This window comes from Schistocerca gregaria, chromosome 2 (assembly GCF_023897955.1).
Source record: "Schistocerca gregaria isolate iqSchGreg1 chromosome 2, iqSchGreg1.2, whole genome shotgun sequence".
Lineage (NCBI taxonomy): Eukaryota > Metazoa > Arthropoda > Insecta > Orthoptera > Acrididae > Schistocerca > Schistocerca gregaria.
Window position 1 is genome coordinate 12,363,343 of NC_064921.1, and position 19,724 is coordinate 12,383,066.

Genomic DNA, 19,724 nt, shown 5'->3' on the forward strand with positions numbered 1-19,724 from the left:
GAGTTGGCCAGGCCCATTAGATGTAGTCCTGTGGTTCGACAAGCCAGCCAGATCAGTTACAGTCAGAAAAGCCAATCAGGCGATTCCGTGTAATCATCCAGGCAAATGATGTGTGGTCGTAATGAAGTGGGGTTATCTTAGCCCACCAGGTGCGGCCTAGAGGCAGTATGGTCGCCCAGCCGCATGAGGTGCAGTCGTGTGGCAGTGCTGTCGGCAAGGCCTATCAGGTGCAGTCGTGTGGCAGTGCTGTCGGCAAGGCCCATCAGGAGCTGTCTCGATGCACTGATGTTGGCAAGGACCATCATGTGCAGACGAGAGGCAGTGCGTTCGGCCAGGCCCTTCAAGTGCAGACGAGAAGCAGTGCGTTCGGCCAGGCCCATCAAGTGCAGACGAGAGGGAGTGCGTTCGGCCAGACCCATCAAGTGCAGACGAGAATCAGTGTGTTAGGCCAGGACCATCAATTGCAGACGAGAGGCAGTGCGTTCGGCCAGGCCCATCAATTGCAGACGAGAGGCAGTGCGTTCGGCTAGGCCCATCAAGTGCAGACGAGAGGCAGTGCGTTCGGCCAGGCCCATCAACTGCAGACGAGAGGCAGTGCGTTCGGCCAGGCCATCAACTGCAGACGAGAGGCAGTGCGTTCGGCCAGGCCATCAACTGCAGACGAGAGGCAGTGCGTTCGGCCAGGCCCATCAACTGCAGACGAGAGGCAGTGCGTTCGGCCAGGCCCATCAACTGCAGACGAGAGGCAGTGCGTTCGGCCAGGCCCATCAACTGCAGACGAGAGGCAGTGCGTTCGGCCAGGCCCATCAACTGCAGACGAGAGGCAGTGCGTTCGGCCAGGAGCATCAACTGCAGACGAGAGGCAGTGCGTTCGGCCAGGCCCATCAAGTGCAGACGAGAGGCAGTGCGTTCGGCCAGCCCATCAAGTGCAGACCGTAGGCAGTGCGTTCGGCCAGGCCCATCAAGTGCAGACCATAGGCAGTGCGTTCGGCCAGGCCCATCAAGTGCAGACCATAGGCAGTGCGTTCGGCCAAGCCCATCAAGGTCAGACCATAGGCAGTGCTTTCGGCCAGGCCCATCAAGTGTAAACCATAGGCAGTGCTATCGGCCAGGCCCATCAAGTGCAGACGAGAGGCAAAGCCTTCGGCCAGGCCCATCAATTGCAGACCATAGGCAGTGCGTTCGGCCAGGCCCATCAAGTGCAGACCATAGGCAGTGCCTTCGGCCAGGCCCATCAAGTGTAGACGATTTGCAGTGCCATCGGCCAGCCCATCAAGTGCAGACGAGAGGCAGTGCGTTCAGCCAGGCCCATCAAGTGCAGACGAGAGGCAGTGCGTTCGGCCAGGCCCATCAAGTGCAGACGAGAGGCAGTGCGTTCGGCCAGGCCCATCAAGTGGAGACGAGAGGCAGTGCGTTCGGCCATGTCCATCAAGTGCCGTGATGAGGCAATGCTTTTGGCCAGGTCCATCAGATCCGGTAGTGAAGCAGTGGAGTTGGCCAGGCCCATTAGATGTAGTCCTGTGGTTGGAGAAGCCAGCCAGATCAGTTACAGTCAGAAAGGCCAATCAGCCGATTCCGTGTAGTCATCCAGGCAAATGAGGTGTGGAAGTAATGAAGTGGGGTCATCTTAGCCCACCAGGTGCGGCCTTGGAACAGTTTGGTCGCTCAGCCGCATGAGGTGCAGTCGTGTGGCAGTGCTGTCGGGAAGGCCTATCAGGTGCAGTCGTGTGGCAGTGCTGTCGGCAAGGCCCATCAGGAGCTGTCTCGATGCACTGATGTTGGCAAGGACCATCAAGTGCAGACGAGAGGCAGTGCGTTCGGCCAGGCCCATCAAGTGCCGACGAGAAGCAGTGCGTCCGGCCAGGACCATCAAGTGCAGACGAGAGGCAGTGCGTTTGGCCAGACCCATCGAGTGCAGACGAGAATCAGTGTGTTAGGCCAGGACCATCAATTGCAGACGAGAGGCAGTGCGTTCGGCCAGGCCCATCAAGTGCAGATGAGAGGCAGTGCGTTCGGCCAGGCCCATCAAGTGCAGACGAGAGGCAGTGCGTTCGGCTAGGCCCATCAAGTGCAGACGAGAGGCAGTGCGTTCGGCCAGGCCCATCAAGTGCAGACGAGAGGTAGTGCGTTCAGCCAGGCGCATCAAGTGCAGACGAGAGGCAGTGCGTTCAGCCAGGCGCATCAAGTGCAGACTTGAGGCAGTGCGTTCGGCCAGGCCCATCAAGTGCAGACGAGAGGCAGTGCGTTCGGACAGGCCCATCAGGAGCTGTCTCGATGCACTGATGTTGGCAAGGACCATCAAGTGCAGACGAGAGGCAGTGCGTTCGGCCAGGCCCATCAAGTGCAGACGAGAAGCAGTGCGTTCGGCCAGGCCCATCAAGTGCAGACGAGAGGCAGTGCGTTCGGACAGGCCCATCAAGTGCAGACCATAGGCAGTGCGTTCGGCCAGGACCATCAAGTGCAGACCATAGGCAGTGCGTTCTGCCAGGACCATCAAGTGCAGACCATAGGCAGTGCGTTCGGCCAGGACCATCAAGTGCTGACCATAGGCAGTGCGTTCGGCCAGGCCCATCAAGTGCAGACCATAATCAGTGCGTTCGGCCAGGCCCATCAAGTGCAGACCATAGGCAGTGCGTTCGGCCAGGCCCATCAAGTGCAGACCATAGGCAGTGCGTTCGGCCAGGCCCATCAAGTGCAGACCATAGGCAGTGCATTCGGCCAGGCGCATCAAGTGCAGACCATAGGCAGTGCGTTCGGCCAGGCCCATCAAGTGCAGACCATAGGCAGTGCGTTCGGCCAGGCCCATCAAGTGCAGACCATAGGCAGTGCTATCGGCCAGGCCCATCCAGTGCAGACGAGAGGCAGTGCCTTCGGCCAGGCCCATCCAGTGCAGACGAGAGGCAGTGCCTTCGGCCAGGCCCATCAAGTGCAGACGGGAGACAGTGCCTTCTGCCAGGCCCATCAAGTGCAGTTGTGGGGCAGTGTGGTCGGCCATGTCTATCAAGTGCAGTGATGATGCAATGCTTTCGGCCAGGTCCATCAGAACCAGTAGTAAGTCAGTGGAGTTGGCCAGACCCATTAGAAGTAGTCCTGCGGTTGGACAAGCCAGCCAGATCAGTTACAGTCAGAGAGGCCAATCAGGCGATTCCGTGTAGTCATCCAGGCCATTGAAGTGTGGTCGTAATGAAGTGGGTTCATCTAAGCCCACCAGGTGCGGCCTTGAGGCAGTATGGTTGCCCAGCCGTATGAGGTGCAGTCGTGTGGCGGTGCTGTCGGCCAGCGGCATGAGGTGCAGTCATGTGGCGGTGCTGTCGGCCAGCGGCACGAGCTGCAGTCGTGTGGCAGTGGTGTCGGCAAGGCCCATCAGGTGCTGTCTCGAGGCAGTGATGTTGGCAAGGACCATCAAGTGCAGACGAGAGGCAGTGCTGTCGGCAAGGCAGTGCTGTCGGGAAGGCAGTGCTGTCGGCAAGGCAGTGCTGTCGGCAAGGCAGTGCTGTCGGCAAGGCAGTGCTGTCGGCAAGGCAGTGCTGTCGGCAAGGCAGTGCTGTCGGCAAGGCAGTGCTGTCGGCAAGGCAGTGCTGTCGGCAAGGCAGTGCTGTCGGCAAGGCAGTGCTGTCGGCAAGGCAGTGCTGTCGGCAAGGCAGTGCTGTCGGCAAGGCAGTGCTGTCGGCAAGGCAGTGCTGTCGGCAAGGCAGTGCTGTCGGCAAGGCAGTGCTGTCGGCAAGGCAGTGCTGTCGGCAAGGCAGAGCTGTCGGCAAGGCAGAGCTGTCGGCAAGGCAGAGCTGTCGGCAAGGCAGTGCTGTCGGCAAGGCAGTGCTGTCGGCAAGGCAGTGCTGTCGGCGAGGCAGTGCTGTCGGCGAGGCAGTGCTGTCGGCAAGGCAGTGCTGTCGGCGAGGCAGTGCTGTCGGCAAGGCAGTGCTGTCGGCAAGGCAGTGCTGTCGGCAAGGCAGTGCTGTCTCGCTGGTCCATCACATTCAAGCGTGAAGCAGAGCTGTTGGCCAAGCACATCATGTGCGGACATGAGGCAATGTGGTCGGATAGGCCAATCGTGTGCTGCCATCAGGCAGTGTGGTCCGCCAGACCCAGTAAGTGCAGTCGGAAGGCAGTGGCTTCGGCCAGGCTCATGAAGTGCAGACGAGAGGCAGTGCCTTCGGCCCGGACCATCAATTGCAGTCGTGTGGCAGTGCTGTCGGGAAGGCCCATCAGGTGCAGTCGTGAGGCAGTGCTGTCGGGAAGGCCCATCAGGTGCAGTCGTGAGGCAGTGCTTTCAGGAAGGCCCATCAGGTGCAGTCGTGAGGCAGTGCTGTCGGGAAGGCTTATCAGGTGCAGTCGGGAGGCAGTGCTGTCAGCTAGGCACATCAGGTGCAGTCGGGAGGCTGTGCTGTCAGCAAGGCACATCAGGTGCAGTCGGGATGCTGTGATGTCAGCAAGGCCCATCAGGTGCTGTCTCGAGGCGGTGATGTCGGAAAGGACCATCAAGTGCAGTTGTGTGGCAGTGTGGTCGGCCATGCCCATCAAGTGCAGTGATGAGGCAATGCTTTCGGCCAGGTCCATCAGATCCGGTAGTGACACAGTGGAGTTGGCCAGGCCTATTAGATGTAGTCCTGTGGTTGGACAAGCCAGCCCCATCAGTTACAGTCAGAAAGGATAATCAGGCGAATCCTTGTAGTCATTTAAGCCAATGAGGTGTGGTTGTAATGAAGTGGGGTCATCTTAGCCCACCAGGAACGGCCTTGAGGTAGTACGGTCGGAAAGCTGCATGAAGTGCAGCCGTGTGGCAGTGCTGTCGGCCAGCCTCATTTGGTGCAGTCGTGTGGCAGTGCTGTCGGCAAGGCCCATCAGGTGCAGTTGTGAGGCAGTGCGGCCGGCGAGGCACATCAGGTGCGGACAGGAGGCAGTGCTGTCGGCAAGGCCCATCAGTTGCAGACGTGAGGCAGTGCTGTCATCAAGGCCCATCATTTGCAGACGTGAGGCAGTGCAGTCATCAAGGCCCATCATTTGCAGACGTGAGGCAGTGCTGTCATCAAGGCCCATCATTTGCAGACGTGAGGCAGTGCTGTCATCAAGGCCCATCAGGTGCAGATGTGAGGCAGTGCCTTCGGCCAGGCCCATCAAGTGCAGACCATAGGCAGTGCGTTCGGCCAGGCCCATCAAGTGCAGACCATAGGCAGTGCGTTCGGCCAGGCCCATCAAGTGCAGACCATAGGCAGTGCCTTCGGCCAGGCCCATCAAGTGTAGACGAGATGCAGTGCCATCGGCCAGCCCATCAAGTGCAGACGAGAGGCAGTGCGTTCAGCCAGGCCCATCAAGTGCAGACGAGAGGCAGTGCGTTCGGCCAGGCCCATCAAGTGCAGACGAGAGGCAGTGCGTTCGGCCAGGCCCATCAAGTGCAGACGAGAGGCAGTGCATTCGGCCAGGCCCATCAAGTGGAGACGAGAGGCAGTGCGTAAGGCCATGTCCATCAAGTGCCGTGATGAGGCAATGCTTTCGGCCAGGTCCATCAGATCCGGTAGTGAAGCAGTGGAGTTGGCCAGGCCCATTAGATGTAGTCCTGTGGTTGGACAAGCCAGCCAGATCAGTTACAGTCAGAAAGGCCAATCAGCCGATTCCGTGTAGTCATCCAGGCAAATGAGGTGTGGAAGTAATGAAGTGGGGTCATCTTAGCCCACCAGGTGCGGCCTTGGAACAGTATGGTCGCCCAGCCGCATGAGGTGCAGTTGTGTGGCAGTGCTGTCGGGAAGGCCTATCAGGTGCAGTCGTGTGGCAGTGCTGTCGGCAAGGCCCATCAGGAGCTGTCTCGATGCACTGATGTTGGCAAGGACCATCAAGTGGAGACGAGAGGCAGTGCGTTCGGCCAGGCCCATCAAGTGCAGACGAGAGGCAGTGCGTTCGGCCAGGACCATCAAGTGGAGACGAGAGGCAGTGCGTTCGGCCATGTCCATCAAGTGCCGTGATGAGGCAATGCTTACGGCCAGGTCCATCAGATCCGGTAGTGAAGCAAAGGAGTTGGTCAGGCCCATTAGATGTAGTCCTGTGGTTCGACAAGCCAGCCAGATCAGTTACAGTCAGAAAAGCCAATCAGGTGATTCCGTGTAATCATCCAGGCAAATGATGTGTGGTCGTAATGAAGTGGGGTCATCTTAGCCCACCAGGTGCGGCCTTGAGGCAGTATGGTCGCCCAGCCGCATGAGGTGCAGTCGTGTGGCAGTGCTGTCGGCAAGGCCCATCAGGTGCAGTCGTGTGGCAGTGCCGTCGGCAAGGCCCATCAGGTGCAGTCGTGTGGCAGTGATGTCGGCAAGGCCCATCAGGAGCTGTCTCGATGCACTGATGTTGGCAAGGACCATCAAGTGCAGACGAGAGGCAGTGCGTTCGGCCAGGCCCATCAAGTGCAGACGAGAAGCAGTGCGTTCGGCCAGGCCCATCAAGTGCAGACGTGAGGCAGTGCGTTCGGCCAGACCCATCAAGTGCAGACGAGAATCAGTGCGTTCGGCCAGGCCCATCAACTGCAGACGAGAGGCAGTGCGTTCGGCCAGGCCCATCAACTGCAGACGAGAGGCAGTGCGTTCGGCCAGGCCCATCAACTGCAGACGAGAGGCAGTGCGTTCGGCCAGGCCCATCAACTGCAGACGAGAGGCAGTGCGTTCGGCCAGGCCCATCAAGTGCAGACGAGAGGCAGTGCGTTCGGCCAGGCCCATCAAGTGCAGACGAGAGGCAGTGCCTTCGGCCAGGCCCATCAAGTGCAGACCATAGGCAGTGCCTTCGGCCAGGCCCATCAAGTGCAGTCCATAGGCAGTGCGTTCGGCCAGGCCCATCAAGTGCAGACCATAGGCAGTGCGTTCGGCCAGGCCCATCAAGTGCAGACGAGAGGCAGTGCGTTCGGCCAGGCCCATCAAGTGCAGACGAGAGGCAGTGCGTTCGGCCAGGCGCATCAAGTGCAGACCATAGGCAGTGCGTTCGGCCAGGCCCATCAAGTGCAGGCCATAGGCAGTGCCTTCGGCCAGACCCATCAAGCGCAGACGAGAGGCAGTGCCTTCGGCCAGGCCCATCAAGTGCAGACGAGAGGCAGTGCGTTCGGCCAGGCCATCAAGTGCAGACGAGAGGCAGTGCGTTCGGCCAGGCCCATCAAGTGCAGACGAGAGGCAGTGCGTTCGGCCAGGCCCATCAAGTGCAGACGAGAGGCAGTGTGTTCGGCCAGGCCCATCAAGTGCAGACGAGAGGCAGTGCGTTCGGCCAGGCCCATCAAGTGGAGACGAGAGGCAGTGCGTTCGGCCATGTCCATCAAGTGCCGTGATGAGGCAATGCTTTCGGCCAGGTCCATCAGATCCGGTAGTGAAGCAGTGGAGTTGGCCAGGCCCATTAGATGTAGTCCTGTGGTTCGACAAGCCAGCCAGATCAGTTACAGTCAGAAAAGCCAATCAGGCGATTCCGTGTAATCATCCAGGCAAATGATGTGTGGTCGTAATGAAGTGGTGTCATCTTAGCCCACCAGGTGCGGCCTTGAGGCAGTATGGTCGCCCAGCCGCATGAGGTGCAGTCGTGTGGCAGTGCGGTCTGCAAGGCCTATCATGTGCAGTCGTGTGGCAGTGCTGTCGGCAAGGCCCATCAGGAGCTGTCTCGATGCACTGATGTTGGCAAGGACCATCATGTGCAGACGAGAGGCAGTGCGTTCGGCCAGGCCCTTCAAGTGCAGACGAGAAGCAGTGCGTTCGGCCAGGCCCATCAAGTGCAGACGAGAGGGAGTGCGTTCGGCCAGACCCATCAAGTGCAGACGAGAATCAGTGTGTTAGGCCAGGACCATCAATTGCAGACGAGAGGCAGTGCGTTCGGCCAGGCCCATCAATTGCAGACGAGAGGCAGTGCGTTCGGCTAGGCCCATCAAGTGCAGACGAGAGGCAGTGCGTTCGGCCAGGCCCATCAACTGCAGACGAGAGGCAGTGCGTTCGGCCAGGCCATCAACTGCAGACGAGAGGCAGTGCGTTCGGCCAGGCCCATCAACTGCAGACGAGAGGCAGTGCGTTCGGCCAGGAGCATCAACTGCAGACGAGAGGCAGTGCGTTCGGCCAGGCCCATCAAGTGCAGACGAGAGGCAGTGCGTTCGGCCAGGCCCATCAAGTGCAGACGAGAGGCAGTGCGTTCGGCCAGGCCCATCAAGTGCAGACGAGAGGCATTGCGTTCGAACAGGCCCATCAAGTGCAGACGAGAGGCATTGCGTTCGTCCAGGCCCATCAAGTGCAGACGAGAGGCAGTGCGTTCGGCCAGCCCATCAAGTGCAGACCGTAGGCAGTGCGTTCGGCCAGGCCCATCAAGTGCAGACCATAGGCAGTGCGTTCGGCCAGGCCCATCAAGTGCAGACCATAGGCAGTGCGTTCGGCCAAGCCCATCAAGGTCAGACCATAGGCAGTGCTTTCGGCCAGGCCCATCAAGTGCAGACGAGAGGCAGTGCCTTCGGCCAGGCCCATCAAGTGCAGACCATAGGCAGTGCGTTCGGCCAGGCCCATCAAGTGCAGACCATAGGCAGTGCGTTCGGCCAGGCCCATCAAGTGCAGACCATAGGCAGTGCCTTCGGCCAGGCCCATCAAGTGTAGACGAGATGCAGTGCCATCGGCCAGCCCATCAAGTGCAGACGAGAGGCAGTGCGTTCAGCCAGGCCCATCAAGTGCAGAGGAGAGGCAGTGCGTTCGGCCAGGCCCATCAAGTATAGACGAGAGGCAGTGCGTTCGGCCAGGCCCATCAAGTGCAGACGAGAGGCAGTGCATTCAGCCAGGCCCATCAAGTGGAGACGAGAGGCAGTGCGTAAGGCCATGTCCATCAAGTGCCGTGATGAGGCAATGCTTTCGGCCAGGTCCATCAGATCCGGTAGTGAAGCAGTGGAGTTGGCCAGGCCCATTAGATGTAGTCCTGTGGTTGGACAAGCCAGCCAGATCAGTTACAGTCAGAAAGGCCAATCAGCCGATTCCGTGTAGTCATCCATTCAAATGAGGTGTGGAAGTAATGAAGTGGGGTCATCTTAGCCCACCAGGTGCGGCCTTGGAACAGTATGGTCGCCCAGCCGCATGAGGTGCAGTTGTGTGGCAGTGCTGTCGGGAAGGCCTATCAGGTGCAGTCGTGTGGCAGTGCTGTCGGCAAGGCCCATCAGGAGCTGTCTCGATGCACTGATGTTGGCAAGGACCATCAAGTGCAGACGAGAGGCAGTGCGTTCGGCCAGGCCCATCAAGTGCAGACGAGAAGCAGTGCGTCCGGCCAGGACCATCAAGTGCAGACGAGAGGCAGTGCGTTTGGCCAGACCCATCGAGTGCAGACGAGAATCAGTGTGTTAGGCCAGGACCATCAATTGCAGACGAGAGGCAGTGCGTTCGGCCAGGCCCATCAAGTGCAGACGAGAGGCAGTGCGTTCAGCCAGGCGCATCAAGTGCAGAATTGAGGCAGTGCGTTCGGCCAGGCCCATCAAGTGCAGACCATAGGCAGTGCGTTCGGCCAGGCCCATCAAGTGCAGACCATAGGCAGTGCGTTCGGCCAGGACCATCAAGTGCAGACCATAGGCAGTGCGTTCGGCCAGGACCATCAAGTGCAGACGAGAGGCAGTGCGTTCGGCCAGGCCCATCAACTGCAGACGAGAGGCAGTGCGTTCGGCCAGGCCCATCAACTGCAGACGAGAGGCAGTGCGTTCGGCCAGGCCCATCAACTGCAGACGAGAGGCAGTGCGTTCGGCCAGGCCCATCAACTGCAGACGAGAGGCAGTGCGTTCGGCCAGGCCCATCAACTGCAGACGAGAGGCAGTGCGTTCGGCCAGGCCCATCAACTGCAGACGAGAGGCAGTGCGTTCGGCCAGGCCCATCAAGTGCAGACGAGAGGCAGTGCGTTCGGCCAGGCCCATCAAGTGCAGACGAGAGGCAGTGCCTTCGGCCAGGCCCATCAAGTGCAGACCATAGGCAGTGCCTTCGGCCAGGCCCATCAAGTGCAGTCCATAGGCAGTGCGTTCGGCCAGGCCCATCAAGTGCAGACCATAGGCAGTGCGTTCGGCCAAGCCCATCAAGGTCAGACCATAGGCAGTGCCTTCGGCCAGGCCCATCAAGTGCAGACGAGAGGCAGTGCGTTCGGCCAGGCGCATCAAGTGCAGACCATAGGCAGTGCGTTCGGCCAGGCCCATCAAGTGCAGGCCATAGGCAGTGCCTTCGGCCAGACCCATCAAGCGCAGACGAGAGGCAGTGCCTTCGGCCAGGCCCATCAAGTGCAGACGAGAGGCAGTGCGTTCGGCCAGGCCATCAAGTGCAGACGAGAGGCAGTGCGTTCGGCCAGGCCCATCAAGTGCAGACGAGAGGCAGTGCGTTCGGCCAGGCCCATCAAGTGCAGACGAGAGGCAGTGTGTTCGGCCAGGCCCATCAAGTGCAGACGAGAGGCAGTGCGTTCGGCCAGGCCCATCAAGTGGAGACGAGAGGCAGTGCGTTCGGCCATGTCCATCAAGTGCCGTGATGAGGCAATGCTTTCGGCCAGGTCCATCAGATCCGGTAGTGAAGCAGTGGAGTTGGCCAGGCCCATTAGATGTAGTCCTGTGGTTCGACAAGCCAGCCAGATCAGTTACAGTCAGAAAAGCCAATCAGGCGATTCCGTGTAATCATCCAGGCAAATGATGTGTGGTCGTAATGAAGTGGGGTCATCTTAGCCCACCAGGTGCGGCCTTGAGGCAGTATGGTCGCCCAGCCGCATGAGGTGCAGTCGTGTGGCAGTGCGGTCTGCAAGGCCTATCATGTGCAGTCGTGTGGCAGTGCTGTCGGCAAGGCCCATCAGGAGCTGTCTCGATGCACTGATGTTGGCAAGGACCATCATGTGCAGACGAGAGGCAGTGCGTTCGGCCAGGCCCTTCAAGTGCAGACGAGAAGCAGTGCGTTCGGCCAGGCCCATCAAGTGCAGACGAGAGGGAGTGCGTTCGGCCAGACCCATCAAGTGCAGACGAGAATCAGTGTGTTAGGCCAGGACCATCAATTGCAGACGAGAGGCAGTGCGTTCGGCCAGGCCCATCAATTGCAGACGAGAGGCAGTGCGTTCGGCTAGGCCCATCAAGTGCAGACGAGAGGCAGTGCGTTCGGCCAGGCCCATCAACTGCAGACGAGAGGCAGTGCGTTCGGCCAGGCCATCAACTGCAGACGAGAGGCAGTGCGTTCGGCCAGGCCCATCAACTGCAGACGAGAGGCAGTGCGTTCGGCCAGGAGCATCAACTGCAGACGAGAGGCAGTGCGTTCGGCCAGGCCCATCAAGTGCAGACGAGAGGCAGTGCGTTCGGCCAGGCCCATCAAGTGCAGACGAGAGGCAGTGCGTTCGGCCAGGCCCATCAAGTGCAGACGAGAGGCATTGCGTTCGAACAGGCCCATCAAGTGCAGACGAGAGGCATTGCGTTCGTCCAGGCCCATCAAGTGCAGACGAGAGGCAGTGCGTTCGGCCAGCCCATCAAGTGCAGACCGTAGGCAGTGCGTTCGGCCAGGCCCATCAAGTGCAGACCATAGGCAGTGCGTTCGGCCAGGCCCATCAAGTGCAGACCATAGGCAGTGCGTTCGGCCAAGCCCATCAAGGTCAGACCATAGGCAGTGCTTTCGGCCAGGCCCATCAAGTGCAGACGAGAGGCAGTGCCTTCGGCCAGGCCCATCAAGTGCAGACCATAGGCAGTGCGTTCGGCCAGGCCCATCAAGTGCAGACCATAGGCAGTGCGTTCGGCCAGGCCCATCAAGTGCAGACCATAGGCAGTGCCTTCGGCCAGGCCCATCAAGTGTAGACGAGATGCAGTGCCATCGGCCAGCCCATCAAGTGCAGACGAGAGGCAGTGCGTTCAGCCAGGCCCATCAAGTGCAGAGGAGAGGCAGTGCGTTCGGCCAGGCCCATCAAGTATAGACGAGAGGCAGTGCGTTCGGCCAGGCCCATCAAGTGCAGACGAGAGGCAGTGCATTCAGCCAGGCCCATCAAGTGGAGACGAGAGGCAGTGCGTAAGGCCATGTCCATCAAGTGCCGTGATGAGGCAATGCTTTCGGCCAGGTCCATCAGATCCGGTAGTGAAGCAGTGGAGTTGGCCAGGCCCATTAGATGTAGTCCTGTGGTTGGACAAGCCAGCCAGATCAGTTACAGTCAGAAAGGCCAATCAGCCGATTCCGTGTAGTCATCCATTCAAATGAGGTGTGGAAGTAATGAAGTGGGGTCATCTTAGCCCACCAGGTGCGGCCTTGGAACAGTATGGTCGCCCAGCCGCATGAGGTGCAGTTGTGTGGCAGTGCTGTCGGGAAGGCCTATCAGGTGCAGTCGTGTGGCAGTGCTGTCGGCAAGGCCCATCAGGAGCTGTCTCGATGCACTGATGTTGGCAAGGACCATCAAGTGCAGACGAGAGGCAGTGCGTTCGGCCAGGCCCATCAAGTGCAGACGAGAAGCAGTGCGTCCGGCCAGGACCATCAAGTGCAGACGAGAGGCAGTGCGTTTGGCCAGACCCATCGAGTGCAGACGAGAATCAGTGTGTTAGGCCAGGACCATCAATTGCAGACGAGAGGCAGTGCGTTCGGCCAGGCCCATCAAGTGCAGACGAGAGGCAGTGCGTTCAGCCAGGCGCATCAAGTGCAGAATTGAGGCAGTGCGTTCGGCCAGGCCCATCAAGTGCAGACCATAGGCAGTGCGTTCGGCCAGGCCCATCAAGTGCAGACCATAGGCAGTGCGTTCGGCCAGGACCATCAAGTGCAGACCATAGGCAGTGCGTTCGGCCAGGACCATCAAGTGCTGACCATAGGCAGTGCGTTCGGCCAGGACCATCAAGTGCAGACCATAGGCAGTGCGTTCGGCCAGGCCCATCAAGTGCAGACCATAGGCAGTGCGTTCGGCCAGGCCCATCAAGGTCAGACCATAGGCAGTGCGTTCGGCCAGGCCCATCAAGTGCAGACGAGAGGCAGTGCCTTTGGCCAGGCCCATCAAGTGCAGACGAGAGGCAGTGCCTTCGGCCAGGCCCATCAAGTGCAGACGAGAGGCAGTGCCTTCGGCCAGGCCCATCAAGTGCAGACGAGAGGCAGTGCCTTCGGCCAGGCCCATCAAGTGCAGACGAGAGGCAGTGCCTTCGGCCAGGCCCATCAAGTGCAGACGAGAGGCAGTGCCTTCGGCCTGGCCCATCAAGTGCAGACGAGAGTCAGTGCCTTCGGCCAGGCCCATCAAGTGCAGACGAGAGGCAGTGCCTTCGGCCAGGCCCATCAAGTGCAGACGAGAGGCAGTGCCTTCGGCCAGGCCCATCAAGTGCAGACGAGAGGCAGTGCCTTCGGCCAGGCTAATCAAGTGCAGACGAGAGGCAGTGCCTTCGGCCAGGCCCATCAAGTGCAGACGAGAGGCAGTGCCTTCGGCCAGGCCCATCAAGTGCAGACGAGAGGCAGTGCCTTCGGCCAGGCCCATCAAGTGCACACGAGAGGCAGTGCCTTCGGCCAGGCCCTTCAAGTGCAGACGAGAGGCAGTGCCTTCGGACAGGCCCATCAAGTGCAGACGAGAGGCAGTGCCTTCGGACAGGCCCATCAAGTGCAGACGAGAGGCAGTGCCTTCGGCCAGGCCCATCAAGTGCAGACGAGAGGCAGTGCCTTCGGCCAGGCCCATCAAGTGCAGACGAGAGGAAGTGCCTTCGGCCAGGCCCATCAAGTGCAGACGAGAGGTAGTGCCTTCGGGCAGGCCCATCTAGTGCAGACGAGAGGCAGTGCCTTCGGCCAGGCCCATCAAGTGCAGACGAGAGGCAGTGCCTTCGGCCAGGCCCATCAAGTGCAGACGAGAGGCAGTGCGTTCGGCCAGGCCCATCAAGTGCAGACCATAGGCAGTGCGTTCGGCCAGGCCCATCAAGTGCAGACCATAGGCAGTGCGTTCGGCCAGGCCCATCAAGTGCAGACCATAGGCAGTGCGTTCGGAGAGGCCCATCAAGGTCAGACCATAGGCAGTGCTTTCGGCCAGGCCCATCAAGTGTAGACCATAGGCAGTGCCTTCGGCCAGGCCCATCAAGTGCAGACCATAGGCAGTGCGTTCGGCCAGGCCCATCAAGTGCAGACCATAGGCAGTGCGATCGGCCAGGCCCATCAAGTGCAGACCATAGGCAGCGCCTTCGGCCAGGCCCATCAAGTGCAGACGACAGGCAGCGCCTTCGGCCATTCCCATCAAGTGCAGACGAGAGGCAGTGCGTTCGGCCAGGCCATCAAGTGCAGACGAGAGGCAGTGCGTTCGGCCAGGCCCATCAAGTGGAGACGAGAGGCAGTGTGTTCGGCCAGGCCCATCAAGTGGAGACGAGAGGCAGTGCGTAAGGCCATGTCCATCAAGTGCCGTGATGAGGCAATGCTTTCGGCCAGGTCCATCAGATCCGGTGGTGAAGCAGTGGAGTTGGCCAGGCCCATTAGATGTAGTCCTGTGGTTGGACAAGCCAGCCAGATCAGTTACAGTCAGAAAGGCCAATCAGCCGATTCCGTGTAGTCATCCAGGCAAATGAGGTGTGGAAGTAATGAAGTGGCGTCATCTTAGCCCACCAGGTGCGGCCTTGAGGCAGTATGGTCGCCCAGCCGTATGAGGTGCAGTCGTGTGGCAGTGCTGTCGGCAAGGCCCATCAGGTGCAGTCGTGTGGCAGTGCTGTCGGCAAGGCCCATCAGGAGCTGTCTCGATGCACTGATGTTGGCAAGGACCATCAAGTGCAGACGAGAGGCAGTGCGTTCGGCCAGGCCCATCAAGTGCAGACGAGAGGCAGTGCGTTCGGCCAGACCCATCAAGTGCAGACGAGAGGCAGTGCGTTCGGCCAGGCCCATCAATTGCAGACGAGAGGCAGTGCGTTCGGCCAGGAGCGTCAAGTGCAGACGAGAGGCAGTGCGTTCGGCCAGGCGCATCTAGTGCAGACGAGAGGCAGTGCGTTCGGCCTGGCCCATCAAGTGCAGACCATAGGCAGTGCGTTTGGCCAGGCCCATCAAATGCAGACCATAGGCAGTGCGTTCGGCCAGGCCCATCAAGTGCAGACCATATGCAGTGCGTTCGGCCATTCCCATCATGTGCAGACCATAGGCAGTGCGTTCGGCCAGGCCCATCAAGTGCAGACCATAGGCAGTGCGTTCGGCCAGGCCCATCAAGTGCAGACCATATGCAGTGCGTTCGGCCATTCCCATCAAGTGCAGACCATAGGCAGTACGTTCGGCCAGACCCGTCAAGTGCAGACGAGAATCAGTGCGTTCGGCCAGGCCCGTCAATTGCAGACGAGAGGCAGTCCGTTCGGCCAGGCCCGTCAAGTGCAGACGAGAGGCAGTGCGTTCGGCCAGGCCCGTCAAGTGCAGACTTGAGGCAGTGCGTTCGGCCAGGCCCGTCAACTGCAGACGAGAGGCAGTGCGTTCGGCCAGGCCCGTCAACTGCAGACGAGAGGCAGTGCGTTCGGCCAGGCCCGTCAAGTGCAGACGAGAGGCAGTGCGTTCGGCCAGGCGCATCTAGTGCAGACGAGAGGCAGTGCGTTCGGCCAGGCCCATCAAGTGCAGACCATAGGCAGTGCGTTCGGCCAGGCCCATCAAGTGCAGACCATAGGCAGTGCGTTCGGCCAGGCCCATCAAGTGCAGACCATAGGCAGTGCGTTCGGCCAGGCCCATCAAGTGCAGACCATAGGCAGTGCGTTCGGCCAAGTCCATCAAGTGCAGACCATAGGCAGTGCGTTCGGCCAGGCCCATCAACTGCAGACCATAGGCAGTGCGTTCGGCCAGGCCCATCAAATGCAGACCATAGGCAGTGCGTTCGCCCAGGCCCATCAAGTGCAGACCATAGGCAGTGCGTTCGGCCAGGCCCATCAAGTGCAGACCATAGGCAGTGCGTTCGGCCAGGATCATCAAGTGCAGACCATAGGCAGTGCGTTCGGCCAGGCCCATCAAGTGCAGACCATAGGCAGTGCGTTCGGCCAGGCCCATCAAGTGCAGACCATAGGCAGTGCGTTCGGCCAGGCCCATCAAGGTCAGACCACAGGCAGTGCTTTCGGCCAGGCCCATCAAGGTCAGACCACAGGCAGTGCTTTCGGCCAGGCCCATCAAGTGCAGACCATAGGCAGTGCTATCGGCCAGGCCCATCCAGTGCAGACGAGAGGCAGTGCCTTCGGCCAGGCCCATCCAGTGCAGACGAGAGGCAGTGCCTTCGGCCAGGCCCATCAAGTGCAGACGAGAGGCAGTGCCTTCGGCCAGGCCCATCAAGTGCAGACGAGAGGCAGTGCCTTCGGCCAGGCCCATCAAGTGCAGACGAGAGGCAGTGCCTTCGGCCAGGCCCATCAAGTGCAGACGAGAGGCAGTGCCTTCGGCCAGGCCCATCAAGTGCAGACGAGAGGCAGTGCCTTCGGCGAGGCCCATCAAGTGCAGACGAGAGGCAGTGCCTTCGGCCAGGCCCATCAAGTGCAGACGAGAGGCAGTGCCTTCGGCCAGGCCAATCAAGTGCAGACGAGAGGCAGTGCCTTCGGCCAGGCCCATCAAGTGCAGACGAGAGGCAGTGCCTTCGGCCAGGCCCATCAAGTGCAGACGAGAGGCAGTGCCTTCGGCCAGGCCCATCAAGTGCAGACGAGAGGCAGTGCCTTCGGCCAGGCCCATCAAGTGCAGCCGAGAGGCAGTGCGTTCGGCCAGGCCCATCAAGTGCAGCCGAGAGGCAGTGCGTTCGGCCAGGCCCATCAAGTGCAGCCGAGAGGCAGTGCGTTCGGCCAGGCCCATCAAGTGCAGCCGAGAGGCAGTGCGTTCGGCCAGGCCCATCAAGTGCAGCCGAGAGGCAGTGCGTTCGGCCAGGCCCATCAAGTGCTGACGAGAGGCAGTGCGTTCGGCCAGGCCCATCAAGTGCAGACGAGAGGCAGTGCGTTCGGCCAGGCCCATCAAGTGCAGACGAGAGGCAGTGCGTTCGGCCAGGCCCATCAAGTGCAGACCATAGGCAGTGCGTTCGGCCAGGCCCATCTAGTGCAGACCATAGGCAGTGCGTTCGGAGAGGCCCATCAAGGTCAGACCATAGGCAGTTTGTTCGGCCAAGCCCATCAAGGTCAGACCATAGGCAGTGCTTTCGGCCAGGCCCATCAAGTGTAGACCATAGCAAGTGCTATCGGCCAGACCCATCAAGTGCAGACGAGAGGCAGTGCCTTCGGCCAGGCCCATCAAGTGCAGACCATAGGCAGTGCGTTCGGCCAGGCCCATCAAGTGCAGACCATAGGCAGTGCGTTCGGCCAGGCCCATCAAGTGCAGACCATAGGCAGCGCCTTCTGCCATGCCCATCAAGTGCAGACAACAGGCAGCGCCTTCGGCCATTCCCATCAAGTGCAGACGAGAGGCAGTGCGTTCGGCCAGGCCATCAAGTGCAGACGAGAGGCAGTGCGTTCGGCCAGGCCATCAAGTGCAGACGAGAGGCAGTGCGTTCGGCCAGGCCCATCAAGTGGAGACGAGAGGCAGTGCGTAAGGCCATGTCCATCAAGTGCTGTGATGAGGCAATGCTTTCGGCCAGGTCCATCAGATCCGGTGGTGAAGCAGTGGAGTTGGCCAGGCCCATTAGATGTAGTCCTGTGGTTGGACAAGCCAGCCAGATCAGTTACAGTCAGAAAGGCCAATCAGCCGATTCCGTGTAGTCATCCAGGCAAATGAGGTGTGGAAGTAATGAAGTGGCGTCATCTTAGCCCACCAGGTGCGGCCTTGAGGCAGTATGGTCACCCAGCCGTATGAGGTGCATGTCGTGTGGCAGTGCTGTCGGCAAGGCCCATCAGGTGCAGTCGTGTGGCAGTGCTGTCGGCAAGGCCCATCAGGAGGTGTCTCGATGCACTGATGTTGGCAAGGACCATCAAGTGCAGACGAGAGGCCGTGCGTTCGGCCAGACCCATCAAGTGCAGACGAGAGGCAGTGCGTTCGGCCAGGCCCATCAATTGCAGACGAGAGGCAGTGCGTTCGGCCAGGAGCGTCAAGTGCAGACGAGAGGCAGTGCGTTCGGCCAGGCGCATCTAGTGCAGACGAGAGGCAGTGCGTTCGGCCTGGCCCATCAAGTGCAGACCATAGGCAGTGCGTTTGGCCAGGCCCATCAAATGCAGACCATAGGCAGTGCGTTCGGCCAGGCCCATCAAGTGCAGACCATAGGCAGTGCGTTCGGGAAGGGCCATCAAGTGCAGACCATATGCAGTGCGTTCGGCCATTCCCATCAAGTGCAGACCATAGGCAGTGCGTTCGGCCAGGCCCATCAAGTGCAGACCATAGGCAGTGCGTTCGGCCAGGCCCATCAAGTGCAGACCATATGCAGTGCGTTCGGCCATTCCCATCAAGTGCAGACCATAGGCAGTACGTTCGGCCAGACCCGTCAAGTGCAGACGAGAATCAGTGCGTTCGGCCAGGCCCGTCAATTGCAGACGAGAGGCAGTCCGTTCGGCCAGGCCCGTCAAGTGCAGACGAGAGGCAGTGCGTTCGGCCAGGCCCGTCAAGTGCAGACTAGAGGCAGTGCGTTCGGCCAGGCCCGTCAACTGCAGACGAGAGGCAGTGCGTTCGGCCAGGCCCGTCAACTGCAGACGAGAGGCAGTGCGTTCGGCCAGGCCCGTCAAGTGCAGACGAGAGGCAGTGCGTTCGGCCAGGCGCATCTAGTGCAGACGAGAGGCAGTGCGTTCGGCCAGGCCCATCAAGTGCAGACCATAGGCAGTGCGTTCGGCCAGGCCCATCAAGTGCAGACCATAGGCAGTGCGTTCGGCCAGGCCCATCAAGTGCAGACCATAGGCAGTGCGTTCGGCCAGGCCCATCAAGTGCAGACCATAGGCAGTGCGTTCGGCCAAGTCCATCAAGTGCAGACCATAGGCAGTGCGTTCGGCCAGGCCCATCAACTGCAGACCATAGGCAGTGCGTTCGGCCAGGCCCATCAAATGCAGACCATAGGCAGTGCGTTCGCCCAGGCCCATCAAGTGCAGACCATAGGCAGTGCGTTCGGCCAGGCCCATCAAGTGCAGACCATAGGCAGTGCGTTCGGCCAGGATCATCAAGTGCAGACCATAGGCAGTGCGTTCGGCCAGGCCCATCAAGTGCAGACCATAGGCAGTGCGTTCGGCCAGGCCCATCAAGTGCAGACCATAGGCAGTGCGTTCGGCCAGGCCCATCAAGGTCAGACCACAGGCAGTGCTTTCGGCCAGGCCCATCAAGGTCAGACCACAGGCAGTGCTTTCGGCCAGGCCCATCAAGTGCAGACCATAGGCAGTGCTATCGGCCAGGCCCATCCAGTGCAGACGAGAGGCAGTGCCTTCGGCCAGGCCCATCCAGTGCAGACGAGAGGCAGTGCCTTCGGCCAGGCCCATCAAGTGCAGACGAGAGGCAGTGCCTTCGGCCAGGCCCATCAAGTGCAGACGAGAGGCAGTGCCTTCGGCCAGGCCCATCAAGTGCAGACGAGAGGCAGTGCCTTCGGCCAGGCCCATCAAGTGCAGACGAGAGGCAGTGCCTTCGGCCAGGCCCATCAAGTGCAGACGAGAGGCAGTGCCTTCGGCCAGGCCCATCAAGTGCAGACGAGAGGCAGTGCCTTCGGCCAGGCCCATCAAGTGCAGACGAGAGGCAGTGCCTTCGGCCAGGCCAATCAAGTGCAGACGAGAGGCAGTGCCTTCGGCCAGGCCCATCAAGTGCAGACGAGAGGCAGTGCCTTCGGCCAGGCCCATCAAGTGCAGACGAGAGGCAGTGCCTTCGGCCAGGCCCATCAAGTGCAGCCGAGAGGCAGTGCGTTCGGCCAGGCCCATCAAGTGCAGCCGAGAGGCA

General features: G+C 60.4%; 2 protein-coding genes across 2 annotated transcripts; both read left to right on the forward strand.

Moving 5' to 3' along the window:
- Positions 1-167: 167 nt before the first annotated feature.
- LOC126330481 (uncharacterized) lies at positions 168-3,013 on the forward strand. The gene is made up of 4 exons (XM_049996360.1): positions 168-516; positions 623-904; positions 1,787-2,120; positions 2,203-3,013. Exons 1-4 carry the CDS (start codon positions 168-170, stop codon positions 3,011-3,013), a joined length of 1,776 nt encoding a protein of 591 aa, XP_049852317.1.
- Positions 3,014-9,037: 6,024 nt separating this feature from the next.
- LOC126330732 (uncharacterized) lies at positions 9,038-10,612 on the forward strand. The gene is made up of 2 exons (XM_049996393.1): positions 9,038-9,253; positions 9,440-10,612. The coding sequence occupies exons 1-2, from the start codon at positions 9,038-9,040 to the stop codon at positions 10,610-10,612; spliced, it is 1,389 nt and encodes a 462-aa protein (XP_049852350.1).
- Positions 10,613-19,724: the final 9,112 nt, after the last annotated feature.

Coding starts and splice junctions, on each gene's coding strand:
- LOC126330481 (XM_049996360.1), top strand. CDS start 168: ATGGTCGCCCAGCCGCATGAGGTGCAGTCGTGTGGCAGTGCTGTCGGC. Junction 517..622: donor TCAATTGCAGACGAGAGGCA/GTGCGTTCGGCT, acceptor CATCAACTGCAG/ACGAGAGGCAGTGCGTTCGG. Junction 2,121..2,202: donor CCATCAAGTGCAGACGAGAG/GTAGTGCGTTCA, acceptor GACTTGAGGCAG/TGCGTTCGGCCAGGCCCATC.
- LOC126330732 (XM_049996393.1), top strand. CDS start 9,038: ATGGTCGCCCAGCCGCATGAGGTGCAGTTGTGTGGCAGTGCTGTCGGG. Junction 9,254..9,439: donor CGTCCGGCCAGGACCATCAA/GTGCAGACGAGA, acceptor GCGTTCGGCCAG/GCCCATCAAGTGCAGACCAT.